We start from the raw sequence: 19,587 nt of genomic DNA, 5'->3' as shown, positions 1-19,587 counted from the left end.
CACAGATGTGTAAGTTGTCCATGTCATGGGCACTAACACACCCCCATACCATCACAGATGTGTAAGTTGTCCATGCCATGGGCACTAACACACCCCCATACCATCACAGATGTGTAAGTTGTCCATGTCATGGGCACTAACACACCCCCATACCATCACAGATGTGTAAGTTGTCCATGTCATGGGCACTAACACGCCCCCATACCATCACAGATGCTGGCTTTTGAACTTTGCTCTGGTAACAATCTGGATGGTCTTTTTCCTCTTTTGTCCAGAGGACACAATGTCCATGATTTCCAAAAACAATTTGAAACGTGGACTCATCAGACCACAGCACACTTTTCCACTTTGCGTCTGTCCATTTGAGACTGAGTCTTTTGGGGATGCTCTTTTTATACCCAATCATGACACTCACAATTAGTGTCCTCAGTTCCCAAACGCTTATTGAGTGTTGTTAGAAGGAAAGGTGATGTAACACAGTGGGAAACATACCACTGTCCCAGCTTTTTGGAAACATGTTGCAGGCATCCATTTCAAAATGAGCAAATATTTGCACAAAAACAATAAAGTTTATCAGTTTGAACATTAAATATCTTGTCTTTGTGGTGTATTCAATGGAATATAGGTTGAAGAGGATTTGAAAATCATTGTATTCTGTTTTTAATTGACATTTTACACAACGTCCCAACTTCATTGGAATTGGGGTTGTAGACTCATCCACTGACTCCGCCTGATTTACCTCGCTGACAATGCCATCATTGTTAGTCTGTAACCTCTGACCTCTGTGTGTGTCCTCAGTGAGTACGCCTCACTTCCTGCACATTAAAGGCGTGGAGGTGAACGCCGGACAAACCGCCACCTTCCACTGCACCATCAACGGACGACCACAGAGCAACCTGCGGCTCTACCTGCAGGTACTGCTGAGTCATGCTGAGTTTCACTGTGTTACACTGTTACGCTGAGTCATGCCGAATCATGCTGTGTCACTCTGAGTCATGCAGAGTCCCATTGAATCATGGTGAGTTACACTGTTACGCTGTTAAACTGAGTCACGCTGAGTCACACTGTCACTCTGAGTTACACTGATTCATAATAATAATAACAATAATAATAATAATGATAATAATAGTAATAATAATAACCTGGGGGAGGTGATGGTCAACTGGTTAGGTGTTGGGATTGAGACCAGAGGATCCTCGGTTCAAATCTCAGCCTGACTGGGGCAAGGTCCTTAATCCCCTAGTTGCTCCCGGTGTGTAGTGAGCGCCTTGTATGGCAGCAGCCTGACATTGGGGTGAATGTGAGGGATTATTGTAAAGTGCTTTGAGTGTCTGATGCAGATGGAAAATCACATTGTAAATGCAGTCCTTTTACCATTTAACCTTTATTTAACCACATAAAATCCCATTGAGATCAAAACCTCTTTTACAAGGGTGACCTGGCCAAGAAAGGCAGCAGCACAGGTCGTAATGGACACGTTAACATCAACATGAGAACGTTAATAACAAATAAAATACAAGAAATATACAGAAAATAACAATCACACTGATCATTGTAACAATATATAAGATAAAACAAATTAAAATTTAGAAACGGGCACTGTGCAAAATAATTTTGTTCATGGTCTCTTAAAATAGAGCAGAAGGTGTTCAGAGAAATCAGGCCAGACGGTTTCAGTTCAGAATGGAGGGCGTTCCAATCGAAGGGAGCAGAAAAATTAGAAGCTTTCTTTCCCCTTTCAGTGTGAACACGATGTACATGAAAACAGAACGTCATTCAAGCACAGAGCGTAACGGCTTTCAGATCTCCGAAGAAAATTAGATAAATAAATCTGAGTTTTGTAAGCCAGAATCATCCAGTGTGTAAAACACCTGACAGACAAAGAGGGCATGCCCGCTTTGTCAGACAACTCACAATCAGTGATGAATGTCAGGCGCAGTGGTACAGCGGGCTCAGGGACTGTACAGCTGGATGAAGCTCACCTATGCACCACATCAGCGTAGTCCAATAAGGGCAGGAAGATGGCAGTCATCAGGAGCTTCCGAGCACTTAACAAGAAGCATGACTTGGTTCTGTAAAGGAAGCTGAGCTTCACCTTTAATTTGGAGATCAAGTGTTTAAGATGAATAGTGTGGGATCCAATTATTTCAGAACTGTTCACCCGTCATCCTGTATAAACCTGAAACTTATATTGACGGAAGAGTGTCAGGTTGTCATGTTGTAGAGGTCTGCACTGCCCAGTAATGGTCCATTATGTGAGGGTACCCTTGCTTCAGTTTTCATCTTTTTTGCACCTTTGGTTTTGGGCAGTATGGTGTTTCAATTATTTGTAACCTTTGCTTGCCTTGAGCTATCATGAAATTGATGCCACCTTTGACAAGGCTTTTTAATTTCCTTTTCAGTGATATGAACTGTTTTTCTTTATGTTGAAGACCAATACCATCATGACAAAAAAAAAAAAATGCACAAAAATTTACCTCTAGTGATTTTTTTTTTTTTTTTTTTTTTTTTTTTACTTTTTGAAATCAAGTTCAAGATTTTTTGTTGTATTTTTTAATTGATGTTATAGTTTTCATTTTCAGTATACTGAACAATATGTCGTGTATATCTGTTTATTTCATGGCAAACTGGGATAATTCCACCAAAATTATAAAGATACCTCTTTTATGGAAAAATACGACTATAATTGAAAGTCTCGTGATAACACAGAAGATAAACAATAAAACATCCAAAATGTAACAAATGTCTGCACATTGATACCCTATAGTTCTGTTTTTCATGCTTTTTTATTTCAAAGCAAGAAGCTGAGCAACTGGACCTAAGCTTTAGGTCTCACTTTGGAGTACACCATAGTGACATCAAAAGACAAACATTTGCAGTATCTCCGTTCACAGGACACATAAACCTGACTTTGGGTCTTATTGCTGTGTTATTTAATCCTCTGAAATCAATACAACTGGTCATTATAGTTTTAGCTGTGGAGATCTTGCGCAAATAGAGGAGATCACGCACGAGTAGAGGAGATCTTGTGGGAATTCAATGGACAGTTAACACTGAAACCAGGAACACTAAAGTGAGGGGCAGAGCGCAACTCGACAGCACTCGAGGTGGGTCAGTGACTATTTAGTGTGTAAATTACATGAAGGTTTTTAGTCATGCTAACTATTCTACTGAAAAAAGTTTGAAGGACCTAAATGAGATGGTGAAGAGCTTCACTCGTTCATGTCGGCGACATAAGCATATTATTCACACCAACATGATGAAAGAATTAAGGGTTCAGTTGAACTATTTATGAACATTGTGTATCCCACTTTTGCTTCAACAAGTTGCACAGAAAGCTACCTCCAACTCGTGACGCATTGACATTCTGCATCCTGCAAAACTACTACCAGTCCATGGTATGGCTGAAGGCTAATCAAGCAAATCCAGACTGCCTACTCCGGAGGAAAGTGGGTGGTGTCTTGATGAAAGTTGCAACCTGAACCGAGCCTCATCACAATGGAGGCAAAGGTCCCTGCTGCTTGAGCAGAACTACTGGTGTGTGTGCAAGATGATGTGCACATCGCTGAGGTGTACGTGTCGGTAACATAATCTGTCTTGTAGTCCTGCATGTGGCTGCAGATGTCCGTGTCTGAACATCATATATGATGAGTATTAGACTTTCACTGCTTTATTATGGAGAGTGAAATTCCATGAGGCTTCATTTCATTTCAGTACAAACCTTTTGAGCGTTACCTGAAAATGTAAAGACTTTAAAAGAAAGTTCATGCTAACTGAAGTGAGACAATACTATTATTTTCAATTTAGTTTTGCATCAGAATGGGCATTTTCTCTGTATTTTTGTAAATTTTCCACCAAAAATGGTTATATATTTTAAACCATTCTTAACATATTGAATAATTACAGTGATAACATGTTGAAGCAAAAAAATAATAATGATGGGAGTATTTCAACCTACCTGGCTTCCATTGTGTCTTTCCATATACCCACATTTTCATCTTATAATGGTGCACTATTATATTTACACAAGTCATAGTGTAACAACTATCAGTAAAATGGTACAGCAGTTACAGTCATCAACACAATTAGCAATATTTTAGCACATCCTGCAAACTATCAACATTCATTTAATATGTCATTGATTTAAAAACTTAATTTTGGGTCTTGCTCACATAATGGATCACCATTCAATAATACACACCTGTGTCATGCTCGGCCCCAGCTCGGGGTTTAGGTCTTAGTTCATTGATTTATTTCCTCTGTGGTTCTCTAGTTTTATTTCCCATATGTTCATACTTTGTCTTTTTTAGTCTCTGTTCGGTTTTGTTTATTGCTTTCCTTCGTGTATACTGTAGTAACCAGTTCATGCGTTATCATTTAGTTTTGCAGTGATTCATTTATTCAGGATTTTCTGTAGTTATGTATTCTCTGGTTTTGCTTTATTTATCTTCACTGTCTTATTGTCAGGTTGTGTTCTGTTACTCTTGGGTTTTATTTTTTGTTATAATTTATTGTGTGTCAGTTATTCATTGCTTTATTTTGTAGTCACCGGTTTTGTTTTTTGCTCAGCATTTATTCTCTGTTTAACCAATAGTGTGTTTTGCCACTTTTATTGTATTCACTTTTCTGTATCACATCTGCTCTAGTTTGAGTTATAATCATTAGTTTTCTAGTTTTCCACTTTTTGACTCGCCACCGTAGTTCTTAGTTTTGCCCTTTTGTTTTGTTCACATTCATCATGGTTTATCAAGCACGTCATGTTTTGCACCGTTGGTTTTTCTGCCACTGAGTTATCTTGCCCCAGTTCACTTTGCTTTTGCCTCACTGCACTCTCTTGCACTTACCTTAGGCATGCCCCCTTCCAGAGCCTTCCACACACCTGCACCTCATGACACCTTGATTAACCTGCTCCCTACTTAAGCCCTCACAGTCTCACAGCTCACTACTAGATTGTTGTATTTTTGCACTTTCCAGCCTTGTGTCTCAGTCCTGTTCTGCCTTGTATTTTTGACCTTGCTTATGTTAACTGATCTCTGTCATGCCAAATCCCTGAACCCTGCTCGTTTTTGACTTTGCTTCTGCCTCTGCCTGTTGGACTCCTCATTGCCACTGTGTTTGACCTCTGCTTGTTTTTGGGCCTCACCTCAGCCTGTTAGCTGCCTGATACCTCTGCTGTGCTGACTGTGTTGCTGTGTACCAAACCAATTGCAAGTAACCCAGATAAAACCTTTTTCTTATTAAACCATCATGTCCAATAGTCTGCATTTGCTTCCTACCGCTTTCTGTGTCAAGCCACCTCAAATCATGACAACCTGTACAAATTAACCACCCATATATTGTTGTTAATGAAGTTTTGCTCTTTCCATCCATATAAGTTTCAGGTACATTGCATTAAAAGATCTAAGATTTGCCCCTGGACCTCACAGTGTTACTTATTTCTGTGCATTCATGTTACTTTTAAGAAAATGTGGACGTTTTAGGAAAGGAGGCGGGGTCCTTTTAATATTGTTACAATGAGTCAGAGTTGCCACAAATAAACATGAATCCATTTTTATTGTTAAATATAATAATCACAAAAGTTACCTGGATTCATATTTTGAGAAAAATCAAATCAAATCAAGAAGCTGATTTGAAAGAAACCACTTTCACTCAATGTTGATTACTGTGCAAAACACTGTAATGTCACCGGTCTTCACCTCAGAGCAAAGCAGTTTACGTTATTAATACAACCCCAATTCCAATGAAGTTGGGACGTTATGTGAAATGTAAATAAAAACAAAACAATAATTTGCAAATTCTCTTCAACCTATATTAAATTGAATACACCACAAAGACAAGATATTTAATGTTCAAACTGATAAACTTTATTGTTTTTGTGCAAATATTTGCTCATTTTGAAATGGATGCCTGCAACACGTTTCCAAAAAGCTGGGACAGTGGTATGTTTCCCACTGTGTTACATCACCTTTCCTTTTAACAACACTCAGTAAGCCTTTGGGAACTGAGGACACTAATTGTGAGTGTCATGATTGGGTATAAAAGGAGCATCCCCAAAAGTCTCAGCCGTTCACAAGCAAAGATAGGGTGAGGATCACCACTTTGTGAACAACTACATGAAAAAAATAGTCCAACAGTTAAGAACAATGTTTCTCAACGTTCAGTTGCAAGGAATTTAGGGATTCCATCATCTACCGTCCATAATATAATCAGAAGATTCAGAGAATCTGGAGAACTTTCTACATGTAAGCAGCAAGGCTGAAAACCAACATTGAATGCCCCGTGACCTTCAACCCCTCAGGCGGCACTGCATTAAAAACCAACATCATTGTGTCAAGTATCTTACTGTGTGGGCTCAGGAACACTTCAATCAATCAATCAATCATTCAATTTTTTTATATAGCGCCAAATCACAACAAACAGTTGCCCCAAGGCGCTTTATATTGTAAGGCAAGGCCATACAATAATTATGTAAAACCCCAACGGTCAAAACGACCCCCTGTGAGCAAGCACTTGGCTACAGTGGGAAGGAAAAACTCCCTTTTAACAGGAAGAAACCTCCAGCAGAACCAGGCTCAGGGAGGGGCAGTCTTCTGCTGGGACTGGTTGGGGCTGAGGGAGAGAACCAGGAAAAAGACATGCTGTGATCCATCCATCCATCCATCCATCCATCCATCCATCCATCCCTTATCTAGGGCTGGATTTTAAATAGGACAGTGCAGACATTCCTCTCCATGGCCACATCATCTGGTTTCTCCTGGAGGAAAAGTGTTTCAGGACAAATAGGACATATAATCTCTCCAGTATGTTCTAGGCCTGTCTTGTTCCTTACCTAGCTATGTTCCTGACCAAAGGACAGCCTGCCAGCTAGTGATACCAAGTGGTGGATCATCAGGAATGCTTCCTTGATCATATGAGCAGTTTGGTGTAGACATGTGTCTCTAGTCATGAAGAAGCAAGATTCCAGTTTTCTACAAAAGTTACAGAATGTTATCAATCTCGGTCTCCACAGTGTTGTTCCTCCAGGGTGTTTCTGATTCAGTTGAATAAACTGCGGGACCTGCTTGACTGCTCTAATTATCATCTCCTCATATTCTTTAAACCACAACACCTCAAATTTCAAATTTGAAATATATTAATTCATATAGCACCAATCCACGACAGAGTAGCCTCATTTAAAACATTAAATAGCACAATAAAAGAATAAAAAACATAAAAAGTAAAAAGAATAAAAAAAAAACACAATAACATAAAATACTATTGATAAAACAGGGAACAAAATGGGTCTTCCATCTAGATCAATCAATCAATCAATTTTTTTTTTATATAGCGCCAAATCACAACAAACAGTTGCCCCAAGGCGCTTTATATTGTAAGGCAAGGCCATACAATAATTATGTAAAACCCCAACGGTCAAAACGACCCCCTGTGAGCAAGCACTTGGCTACAGTGGGAAGGAAAAACTCCCTTTTAACAGGAAGAAACCTCCAGCAGAACCAGGCTCAGGGAGGGGCAGTCTTCTGCTGGGACTGGTTGGGGCTGAGGGAGAGAACCAGGAAAAAGACATGCTGTGGAGGGGAGCAGAGATCGATCACTAATGATTAAATGCAGAGTGGTGCATACAGAGCAAAAAGAGAAAGAAACACTCAGTGCATCATGGGAACCCCCCAGCAGTCTACGTCTATAGCAGCATAACTAAGGGATGGTTCAGGGTCACCTGATCCAGCCCTAACTATAAGCTTTAGCAAAAAGGAAAGTTTTAAGCCTAATCTTAAAAGTAGAGAGGGTGTCTGTCTCCCTGATCTGAATTGGGAGCTGGTTCCACAGGAGAGGAGCCTGAAAGCTGAAGGCTCTGCCTCCCATTCTACTCTTACAAACCCTAGGAACTACAAGTAAGCCTGCAGTCTGAGAGCGAAGCGCTCTATTGGGGTGATATGGTACTACGAGGTCCCTAAGATAAGATGGGACCTGATTATTCAAAACCTTATAAGTAAGAAGAAGAATTTTAAATTCTATTCTAGAATTAACAGGAAGCCAATGAAGAGAGGCCAATATGGGTGAGATATGCTCTCTCCTTCTAGTCCCCGTCAGTACTCTAGCTGCAGCATTTTGAATTAACTGAAGGCTTTTTACGGAACTTTTAGGACAACCTGATAATAATGAATTACAATAGTCCAGCCTAGAGGAAATAAATGCATGAATTAGTTTTTCAGCATCACTCTGAGACAAGACCTTTCTGATTTTAAAGATATTGCGTAAATGCAAAAAAGCAGTCCTACATATTTGTTTAATATGCGCTTTGAATGACATATCCTGATCAAAAATGACTCCAAGATTTCTCACAGTATTACTAGAGGTCAGGGTAATGCCATCCAGAGTAAGGATCTGGTTAGACACCATGTTTCTAAGATTTGTGGGGCCAAGTACAATAACTTCAGTTTTATCTGAGTTTAAAAGCAGGAAATTAGAGGTCATCCATGTCTTTATGTCTGTAAGACAATCCTGCAGTTTAGCTAATTGGTGTGTGTCCTCTGGCTTCATGGATAGATAAAGCTGGGTATCATCTGCGTAACAATGAAAATTTAAGCAATACCGTCTAATAATACTACCTAAGGGAAGCATGTATAAAGTGAATAAAATTGGTCCTAGCACAGAACCTTGTGGAACTCCATATTTAACTTTAGTCTATGAAGAAGATTCCCCATTTACATGAACAAATTGTAATCTATTAGACAAATATGATTCAAACCACCACAGCGCAGTGCCTTTAATACCTATGGCATGCTCTAATCTCTGTAATAAAATTTTATGGTCAACAGTATCAAAAGCAGCACTGAGGTCTAACAGAACAAGCACAGAGATGAGTCCACTGTCCGAGGCCATAAGAAGATCATTTGTAACCTTCACTAATGCTGTTTCTGTACTATGATGAATTCTAAAACCTGACTGAAACTCTTCAAATAGACCATTCCTCTGCAAATGATCAGTTAGCTGTTTTACAACTACCCTTTCAAGAATTTTTGAGAGAAAAGGAAGGTTGGAGATTGGCCTATAATTAGCTAAGATAGCTGGGTCAAGTGATGGCTTTTTAAGTAATGGTTTAATTACTGCCACCTTAAAAGCCTGTGGTACATAGCCAACTAACAAAGATAGATTGATCATATTTAAGATCGAAGCATTAAATAATGGTAGGGCTTCCTTGAGCAGCCTGGTAGGAATGGGGTCTAATAAACATGTTGATGGTTTGGATGAAGTAACTAATGAAAATAACTCAGACAGAACAATCGGAGAGAAAGAGTCTAACCAAATACCGGCATCACTGAAAGCAGCCAAAGATAACGATACGTCTTTGGGATGGTTATGAGTAATTTTTTCTCTAATAGTTAAAATTTTGTTAGCAAAGAAAGTCATGAAGTCATTACTAGTTAAAGTTAATGGAATACTCAGCTCAATAGAGCTCTGACTCTTTGTCAGCCTGGCTACAGTGCTGAAAAGAAACCTGGGGTTGTTCTTATTTTCTTCAATTAGTGATGAGTAGAAAGATGTCCTAGCTTTACGGAGGGCTTTTTTATAGAGCAACAGACTCTTTTTCCAGGCTAAGTGAAGATCTTCTAAATTAGTGAGACGCCATTTCCTCTCCAACTTACGGGTTATCTGCTTTAAGCTACGAGCTACCACGGAGTCAGGCACTTCTGATTTAAAGCTCTCTTTTTTAGAGGAGCTACAGCATCCAAAGTTGTCTTCAATGAGGATGTAAAACTATTGACAAGATACTCTATCTCACTTACAGAGTTTAGGTAGCTACTCTGCACTGTGTTGGTATATGGCATTAGAGAACATAAAGAAGGAATCATATCCTTAAACCTAGTTACAGCGCTTTCTGAAAGACTTCTAGTGTAATGAAACTTATTCCCCACTGCTGGGTAGTCCATCAGAGTAAATGTAATTGTTATTAAGAAATGATCAGACAGAAGGGAGTTTTCAGGGAATACTGTTAAGTCTTCAATTTCCATACCATAAGTCAGAACAAGATCTAAGATATGATTAAAGTGGTGGGTGGACTCATTTACTTTTTGAGCAAAGCCAATAGAGTCTAATAATAGATTAAATGCAGTGTTGAGGCTGTCATTCTCAGCATCTGTGTGGATGTTAAAATCGCCCATTATAATTATCTTATCTGAGCTAAGCACTAAGTCAGACAAAAGGTCTGAAAATTCACAGAGAAACTCACAGTAACGACCAGGTGGACGATAGATAATAACAAATAAAACTGGTTTTTGGGACTTCCAATTTGGACGGACAAGACTAAGAGTCAAGCTTTCAAATGAATTAAAGCTCTGTCTGGATTTTTGATTAATTAATAAGCTGGAATGGAAGATTGCTGCTAATCCTCCGCCCCGGCCCGTGCTACGAGCGTTCTGACAGTTAGTGTGACTCGGGGGTGTTGACTCATTTAAACTAACATATTCATCCTGCTGTAACCAGGTTTCTGTAAGGCAGAATAAATCAATATGTTGATCAATTATTATATCATTTACCAACAGGGACTTAGAAGAGAGAGACCTAATGTTTAATAGACCACATTTAACTGTTTTAGTCTGTGGTGCAGTTGAAGGTGCTATATTATTTTTTCTTTTTGAATTTTTATGCTTAAATAGATTTTTGCTGGTTATTGGTGGTCTGGGAGCAGGCACCGTCTCTACGGGGATGGGGTAATGAGGGGATGGCAGGGGGAGAGAAGCTGCAGAGAGGTGTGTAAGACTACAACTCTGCTTCCTGGTCCCAACCCTGGATAGTCACAGTTTGGAGGATTTAAGAAAATTGGCCAGATTTCTAGAAATGAGAGCTGCTCCATCCAAAGTGGGATGGGTGCCGTCTCTCCTAACAAGACCAGGTTTTCCCCAGAAGCTTTGCCAATTATCAATGAAGCCCACCTCATTTTTTGACACCACTCAGACAGCCAGCAATTCAAGGAGAACATGCGGCTAAACATGTCACTCCCGGTCCGATTGGGGAGGGGCCCAGAGAAAACTACAGAGTCCGACATTGTTTTTGCAAAGTTACACACCGATTTAATGTTAATTTTAGTGACCTCCGATTGGCGTAACCGGGTGTCATTACTGCCGACGTGAATTACAATCTTACCAAATTTACGCTTAGCCTTAGCCAGCAGTTTCAAATTTCCTTCAATGTCGCCTGCTCTGGCCCCCGGAAGACAATTGACTATGGTTGCTGGTGTCGCTAACTTCACATTTCGCAAAACAGAGTCGCCAATAACCAGAGTTTGATCCTCGGCGGGTGTGTCGTCGAGTGGGGAAAAACGGTTAGAGATGTGAACGGGTTGGCGGTGTACACGGGGCTTCTGTTTAGGGCTGCGCTTCCTCCTCACAGTCACCCAGTCAGCCTGCTTTCCCGGCTGCTCGGGATCTGCCAGGGGGTAACTAACGGCGGCTAAGCTACCTTGGTCCGCACCGACTACAGGGGCCTGGCTAGCTGTAGAATTTTCCACGGTGCGGAGCCGAGTCTCCAATTCGCCCAGCCTGGCCCTCCAAAGCTACGAATAAGCTACACTTATTACAAGTACCGTTACTGCTAAAGGAGGCCGAGGAATAACTAAACATTTCACACCCAGAGCAGAAAAGTGCGGGAGAGACAGGAGAAGCCGCCATGCTAAATCGGCTAAGAGCTAGTAGCTACGCTAAGCTAGCGGATTCCTAAAAACACGCAAAGTGAATAATGTGTAAATAATTTAGAGGTGATTCAGCAGAAGGAGTGCTTTAGTTAAGGCACGTAAAGATTACACTGGGAACAAATCGTAATCTAGATAACTAGATCAATCTAACTGCGCAGATTAAACAGCTAACAGATACAGCAAAACACCGCTGTGCTCCGGAACAGGAAGTGATACAATACCGCAGTGAGAGCCAACCACCAGTAGAGGCGATCATCAAGCCAGAAGACCATTGTCAGTTAACACAGTTCGTCACTACATCTACAAGTGCAAGTTAAATCTCTACCATGCAAAGTGAAAGTCAAACATCAACAACATCCAGAAACACCGCCGCCTTCTCTGGGCCCGAGATCATTTGAAATGGACAGACGCAAAGTGGAAAAGTGTGCTGTGGTCTGATGAGTCCACAATTCAAATTGTTTTTGGAAATCATGGACGTCGTATCCTCTGGACAAAACAGGAAAAAGACCATCCAGATTGTTACCAGAGCAAAGTTCAGAAGCCAGCATCTGTGATGGTATGGGAGTGTGTTAGTGCCCATGGCATGGGCAACTTACACATCTGTGATGGCACCATCAATGCTGAAAGGTACATCCAGGTTTTGGAGCAACACATGCTGCCATCCAAGCAATGTCTTTTCAGGGACGTCCCTGCTTATTTCAGCAAGACAATGTCAAGCCACATTCTGCACGTGTTCCAACAGCGTGGCTTCGTAGTAAAAGAGTGCGGGTACTAGACTGGCCTGCCTGCAGTCCAGACCTGTCACCCATTGAAAATGTGTGGCGCATTATGAAGCGCAAAATACAACAACGGAGACGCCGGACTGTTGAACAACTGAAGTCGTACATCAAGCAAGAATGGGAAAGAATTCCACCTACAAAGCTTCAACAATCAGTGTCCTCAGTTCCCAAATGCTTATTGAGTGTTGTTAGAAGGAAGAGCATTAAAATATCTTTCTAGTGGTGTTATCAATGTTATAATAGCTTAAACCAAACATAATTTATAAAGCATGGCACCTAAAACTGAAGGTGCAAAAAATGACTCTCACATAATGGACAATAACTTTGTGGTACAAAACTCTACAACATGACAACCCTCATATTCTTCCTCCTGAAGCTCTCCACTTTCTGTCAATATACATTTCAGGTATATAGAATGAAGCATCAACTGGAACCCAAAATAACAGACTTTTCAGATTTCAGTTCCCACACTAGATCTTTAAAAGAAAGCGTAAATTTTTCAGGATTCAAGAGTTTGAATTTCTTCAGACGGCACTACACTACGTCAAAAATGGAGTGCAAAAATTAAAATGCCTGTGTTACTGAATTTGAACAATAAATTACAGTGTCATCTGCATACATATGATAGAAGGCATTTGATAGGTTTGCACACAAATCAGTAGTATGTAGCAGTAGTAGTAATAGTAGTAGTAGTATGTGTGAACAAAATAGGTCCTAAAACGGAACCTTGAGGAACACCTTTTGTGACCTCAAGGAAGGTGGAATTAACCCCAGCCTTCTGAATGCACTGCATCCTACTTGCCAAATAGTCTGCAAACCAAGAGACAGCATGTGTGGAGACACCGTGTTTATAAAGAGTTTCTCGAGATCAAGTTATGCTTAGTCACACTGAGTCATGCAGAGTCGTTGTGAGTTATACTGAGTCATGCTGAGACATGCTTGGTCATGCTGAGTCACACTGAATCACGCTGTGTCATGCTGAGTCATGCTTAGTCACACTGAGTCATGTTGAGTTACTGAGTCATAGTGAGTCATGCTGAGTTGCTGAGTCATGCAGACTCACACTGAGTTATGCTTAGTCACACTGGGTCACGCTGAGTTGCTAAGTCATACTGAGTCATGGTGAGTCATGCTGAGCTATGGTGAGTCATGCAGAGTCACACTGAGTCATGCTAAGTCACACTGAGTCACACTGAGTCATGCTAAGTCACACTGAGTCACGCTGAGTCGCGCTGAGTCATGCTGATGTTTATTTATGCTGTTGCTGTTTGTTGACTGTGTTACTGACGGTGCGTTTCAGGGGATAGGTGGTCGGCAGGCCATTGTCAGGGAGACCAAGCCGGTGAACCTCCGGCGGTACGTGGCGAGTTTTGATGTGGAAAACACCACCAAAGGAGACGCGGGGCGCTACCGCTGCATCGCCCAATCAGAGCGAGGTGTGGGTGTGTCCTCATATGCTGAGCTCACAGTCAAACGTGAGTTCTATCCTCTGATAAGATGATTACTCTAAATGTTTTTATTTAATTTATTTTCAATTTCATTTTATTTTCAATTTATTTTCATTTATATAGCACCAAATCACAACAAAGTTGCCTCAAGGCTCTTCACACAGTAAGAGCTAACCTTACTAACCCCCAGAGCAAGAACACAGGTGAAAAACTCCCTCTGAGGAAGAAGCCTCAAGCAGACCAGACTCAAAGGGGTGACCCTCTGCTTGGGCCATGATACAGACACACTTGACAAAACAGGAAATTATACAGGAAATTTTAGTAGATTTTGGGAGTCCATGCTGGTGCACAAGACGGGAGGCCTGCAGAAGAAAAGACCCAGTCCCATCTCTGGGAGTGGGTGATTTAATATTAATTTAATATTAATTACACAGGAAATGTTTGACGAATGTCAAACAAACAAGAATGTAAAGACAGAAGGAAAAAGAAAGAAATGAGTGAAAGAGAAGAAAGGAGGAAGGCAAAAGGAATAATTCAAAAGAGCAGGAAGGAAGGAATGAAGGTAAAAAGAAAAACAAAGGAAAAGAAAACTACAGGAAGAAAGAGGGCAAGAAAAGTAGTCAAAAGTCCAAAGTAATGGTAGAAAGATTGAAAGACAGAAGGAAGGTGAGAAGTATAAGAGGAAAGAAGTAAGGAAACAAAAAGTAATGGAGTAAAGGAGACAAAAAGGGTGGAATGCAGGACAGAAGGAAGGAAGGAGAAGTAAGTTTGGTTCTGTGGCTTCCTCTGATCAAAGCAGCAGTTTGTCTATTTATTCATTTTAATAGTTGGTCATCAGATGGTAACTTTATGAAAACAGCTCCCTCATTACTGTGTGCTCAGGCGTGCACGCACACACATGCGTGTGCACTCAGGTTGGCGCGGAGCCTCATTAGCGAGGGTTTGCTGTTTGAATGGAAAATCATTTTGTCAAAGAGTGTTTGTGTTTGTGAAGATGAATCACTCCAAACTAAAAGCTGCTTCCAGCCGGACCACAGCGCACTCGCTCACTTAACCGTGACTCATTAACTGTGGCGTGTTACCGTGTTACGGCGCTGATGCATCACACTTTCATCTCCACCCCTCAAAGAGGACTCTGCCAACTTCCTCAGAGAGAGAGGAAGGACAAAAGATCAGGTTTGAAAACTAAATGTTATGGTCAGTGTCCGGATCATTCAGTGACACCACTCCTTCAACCAGCTGTGGTCATTTTCAGCTACAGTCCAACGTCTGGATCCCAAAAGGTCTTCATCTCAGAAGGTCTGGATCCCAGAACCTGTGGATCCCAGTAGTCCCTCGAGGTGGCCAAGCAGAATTCCACCATTTTAAACATAGACTGTTGCAGACTGGCATGTTTAGACGTCAGGTGCTGCTGCTGTGCATTACCACATCCACAGCACTGCAAAACCACCTGATGTCAACCACCCACGCAGTCAACCAGTCCATCAGTTTCAATTTATTTTCATTTATATAGCACCAAATCACAAGGTTGTGATTTGGTTGGTCTCAAGCCCAACGCTTACTAGACCATCACCTCCTCTAAAATTGGCACTTTTAACTTGGTAGGTTTTGGTGCTCGTAGAAGAAGAATTTTTGGTGAAATTCCATTTGAATATCCATCACATTGATGAATGATCTCGTATCTTGCAAAGGTCTTACAGCGCGTCCACAGAGCGTGTATGTATGATGTTTGTCTTTTTTGCAATGAAAGCATCATTAGCACAATGCTAACAGATTATTACTTGTGTTTTCAAACAGACTCTCTGAGGATGATTCCGCTGGAGTTTGCAGTGTAAACAGCATTTTATGTGGTCAGAATAAGCTACGTGTGAGCTAACATATCGTGACGCCAGCTTGGTGTTTTGGATCAGACATTAGCTCATAAATGTTGGATGAAAACAAGCAAACGGTGTGCTAATTAAATGTGAGCTGTAGGTTCACCGTGGCCAAATTATGGAGCCATGCCTGGCTGCTGATGCTGACCAATCACAGCACTGGCCACGCCCTTTGAAAGTCACACAGTGACACTTTAAAAGTGGATCAAAATGGACATTTGAGATTTTTATTTATTTATTTTCTGTATCCAAATGCATCCATGGAGGGGAGCCACTAGGGGGAGCCAGAGTGAGTTTGACTTCATTTCCTGTTTTTATGGACGACCATGGCCTCAGACTGCAGGAGGCTGAACCACATGACCTTCAGGTTGTCTGCAGGATGTGAGGAGCCTGCAGATCAGACCTGTGCGTCTGCGCGTCTGGTGTCTGAGCTCGTTCATAACAGATCAATACCCTCAGCTGTGTGTGTGTGTGTGTGTGTGTGTGTGTGTGTGTGTGTGTGGGTGTGTGTGTGTTTGGGTCGATAGTTCGTCTGATCTCTTCAAACACAAACACGCTGAGTTGCTGACAGGTGAGGAGGTGCTGATTGGTCACATGACCTCACACATATCCCACAATCCCTGGCTCTTAACTCAGTATTGAACTGTCACTCAACCTGCATGTGCACGTGTGTGGGTTGAACACACACAGACGTGTGTGTGTGTGTGTGTGTGTGAAGTGGGATCTGGGATGAAGTGGGTCAGGAGGAAGTGGAGCAGCACCACCATGGATTCTGGGTAATAGAATCCAGGTCTGCTGTGATTTAGAAAAAGGTCCACGAATATTAATTAACTGCGTAACTCCGCCTCCCCTCGTTAAGGAACGCCCGTGGGAAGCTCGCTGAGTGTTCTGTTTATGTGTCTTTATGAGGACTTTTCTTCCACTTGATGTCTGATGGTTCCGTCTCAGGTTTTGGGTCCTCGGGTTTGGGTCTGTGGTTGTCTGTGTTCGGTGTTCTGTGTAACAATCATTTGTGTGTGTTTTCTCCTCAGAACCACCGGTACCGATCGCGCCGCCTCAGCTGACGGCTGTGGGCGCCACGTACCTGTGGATCCAGCTCAATGCCAACTCCATCAACGGAGACGGACCGATCATCGAGCGAGAGGTGACCGCCGCTTCAACGATGATCACAGAATGTTCTGCATAGATTTATTTAATATTGATCTGATTGGTACAGTGTCGGATTGTTTGATCTGAAATTGATCAGTGATCATTGCGCAAAACTTTTAAGCACCATTTAAAAAGTTTCACATCAGTCGAGGAAACAAAACAAACATATGGAGTGAGTTCATTCGGTTCATCAGTTATTGTTCTGTTTGCGGAACAATCAGCCTCGTGGTTCCAGCGCCTGCCCCCCGTCCCGGGACTAAAAACTAATAAACTGAAACAATGCCAGAGCCGCCATCGTGGTCTGATGGGCGTTTCCTTGAATGAACAGTGTTAGCGTGGACCGACCTCGGGGAATGTCCTGGGTTGGTTTTCAGGTGCCCTGCTGCTTCAGCCTCACCTCCACCTTCTCAGGGTGGCACTCAGGAGAACTGAGTGGGATTTGTGGGGGGGGTATTTTGTGCTCCATTTTTGGAACACATCACGCAGTTTGAGAGGAGGAGGATGGATACGCTGCTGAGCTGTCACAGCTGCTGCTAATAAACCTGAAGCAGTTTTCTGTCTCTCTCAGGACAGCCACTTGTGCTGGTGCTGAGGAGCTGGGAAAACTCTCTCTGAGGTTCATGGACTTGGAAACAGCCAGATCTCAGACCTGCTTGTGGTTTGTCTAATGGGCAGTGGAGCCTTCATGTGATGCGTTATGAGACTCTGCATATCTTGGACTCTTCAGTCTTTTGTCGCACTATTTGCTCCACCTGCAGTCAGTGATGTCTGCGTGAGGCAGGGATTCCACCCGCTGTTGGAGGTCCACCCCAGAAGCACTTCTGAGGAGATTCTCAGTTATCTAGGTCATGGTGTCCAAGTTGAGTTGTTTAGTTAATGAAGACATTCAGTCTGAAGAGCTACATTCAACAAACATATATAAATGCAACACTTTCATTTTGTTTACATTTTTCATGAGCTGAACTCAAAGATCTAAAACATTTTTGATATACACAAAAGACCAATTTCTCTCAAATATTATTCACAAATCTGTCTAAATCTGTGTTAGATTAGATTAGATAGAACTTTATTGGTCTCTTGGGAAGACTCCCTCAGGGAAATTCAGCTTCCAGCAGCATTGTGTAGCAGCACACAGGGTAAGAGCACACAGAGAGTAGAAGTAAGAAACATTTGGCAAAAAGTAAATACAATTATAAATACCAGAACTACTGTCTACTGCTGTTGCTCTCCTTCCTGTCCTCTTCTTCCTGTGTTTCCTCCTCCCCCTGAGTGAGGAGTTGTACAGTCCTGATGGTCTGAGGGTCAAAGGAGTTGTTCAGTCTGTTGGTCCTGCACTTGGGAAGGAGCAGTCTGGGGCTGAAGAGGTTCCTCTGGTTGCTGGTGACGGGGGTGCGAGGCTGACTGGCATCATCCATAATGTCCAGCAGTTTGTCCAGTTTCTCTTCTCTGCCACCGTCAACCAGAGAGTCCAGCTTCATGCCAACCACAGAGTCAGCCAGTCTGATCAGTTTGTCCAGCCTGGATGTGTGGTTGGTGTGGATTGTCCAGTCCAGTTTGCTGTCCAGCCACAGCCCAAGGTACTTGTAGGAATCCACAGCCTCCACCTCAGCTCCCTCAATCAGAACTGGTCACGGTCTTGGTCTGGACTTCCCAAAGTCAGTGACCAGCTCCTTTGTCTTCAAGATGTTGAGGTGTCGATGGTTTGTGTGGCACCAGACAGCAAAGTCCTCCACTAGGCTCCTGTTCTCCTCCTCAGTGTCATCCCTCATGCATCCAACAATGACTGTGTCATCTGCAAACATCTGGATGTGACACAGCTCAGAGTTGTAGCAAAAGTCAGAGGTGTACAAGGTGAAGAGAATAGGGGCCAGCACTGTTCCCTGGGTGCCCGGTGCTGCTGATCACAGTGTCAGATGTGGTGTCCTCAGCCTGTTTTGAGCGTTACCTGAAAATGTAAGACTTTAAAAAAAGTTCATGCTAACTGAAGTGAGACAATACTATTATTTTCAATTTAGTTTTGCATCAGAATGGGCATTTTCTCTGTATTTTTGTAAATTTTCCACCAAAAATGGTTATATATTTTAAACCATTCTTAACATATTGAATAATTACAGTGATAACATGTTGAAGCAAAAAAATAATATGGGGATATTTCAACCTACCTGGCTTCCATTGTGTCTTTCCATATACCACATTTTCATCTTATAATGGTGCACTATTATATTTACACAAGTCATAGTGTAACAACTATCAGTAAAATGGTACAGCAGTTACAGTCATCAACACAATTAGCAATATTTTAGCACATCCTGCAAACTATCAACATTCATTTAATATGTCATTGATTTAAAAACTTAATTTTGGGTCTTGCTCACATAATGGATCACCATTCAATAATACACCTGTGTCATGCTCGGCCCCAGCTCGGGGTTTAGGTCTTAGTTCATTGATTTATTTCCTCTGTGGTTCTCTAGTTTTATTTCCCATATGTTCATACTTTGTCTTTTTTAGTCTCTGTTCGGTTTTGTTTATTGCTTTCCTTCGTGTATACTGTAGTAACCAGTTCATGCGTTATCATTTAGTTTTGCAGTGATTCATTTATTCAGGATTTTCTGTAGTTATGTATTCTCTGGTTTTGCTTTATTTAT

The 19,587-nt window shown here is 41.7% G+C and overlaps 1 protein-coding gene across 1 annotated transcript in view; it reads left to right on the top strand.

The window, feature by feature from the left end:
• Positions 1-19,587, top strand: part of ptprma (protein tyrosine phosphatase receptor type Ma) — a 535,684-nt gene that overhangs the window by 120,261 nt on the left and 395,836 nt on the right. Inside the window, exons 5-7 of the mRNA XM_034183087.1 lie at positions 799-914; positions 13,769-13,943; positions 16,822-16,934. Of these exons, the coding sequence (XP_034038978.1) occupies positions 799-914; positions 13,769-13,943; positions 16,822-16,934 (404 nt within the window). The remainder of the gene's footprint in view (positions 1-798; positions 915-13,768; positions 13,944-16,821; positions 16,935-19,587) is intronic.

This window comes from Thalassophryne amazonica, chromosome 1 (genome assembly GCF_902500255.1).
Source record: "Thalassophryne amazonica chromosome 1, fThaAma1.1, whole genome shotgun sequence".
In the NCBI taxonomy this organism is placed as follows: domain Eukaryota; kingdom Metazoa; phylum Chordata; class Actinopteri; order Batrachoidiformes; family Batrachoididae; genus Thalassophryne; species Thalassophryne amazonica.
This window is presented reverse-complemented; position numbering and strand designations above follow the sequence as displayed.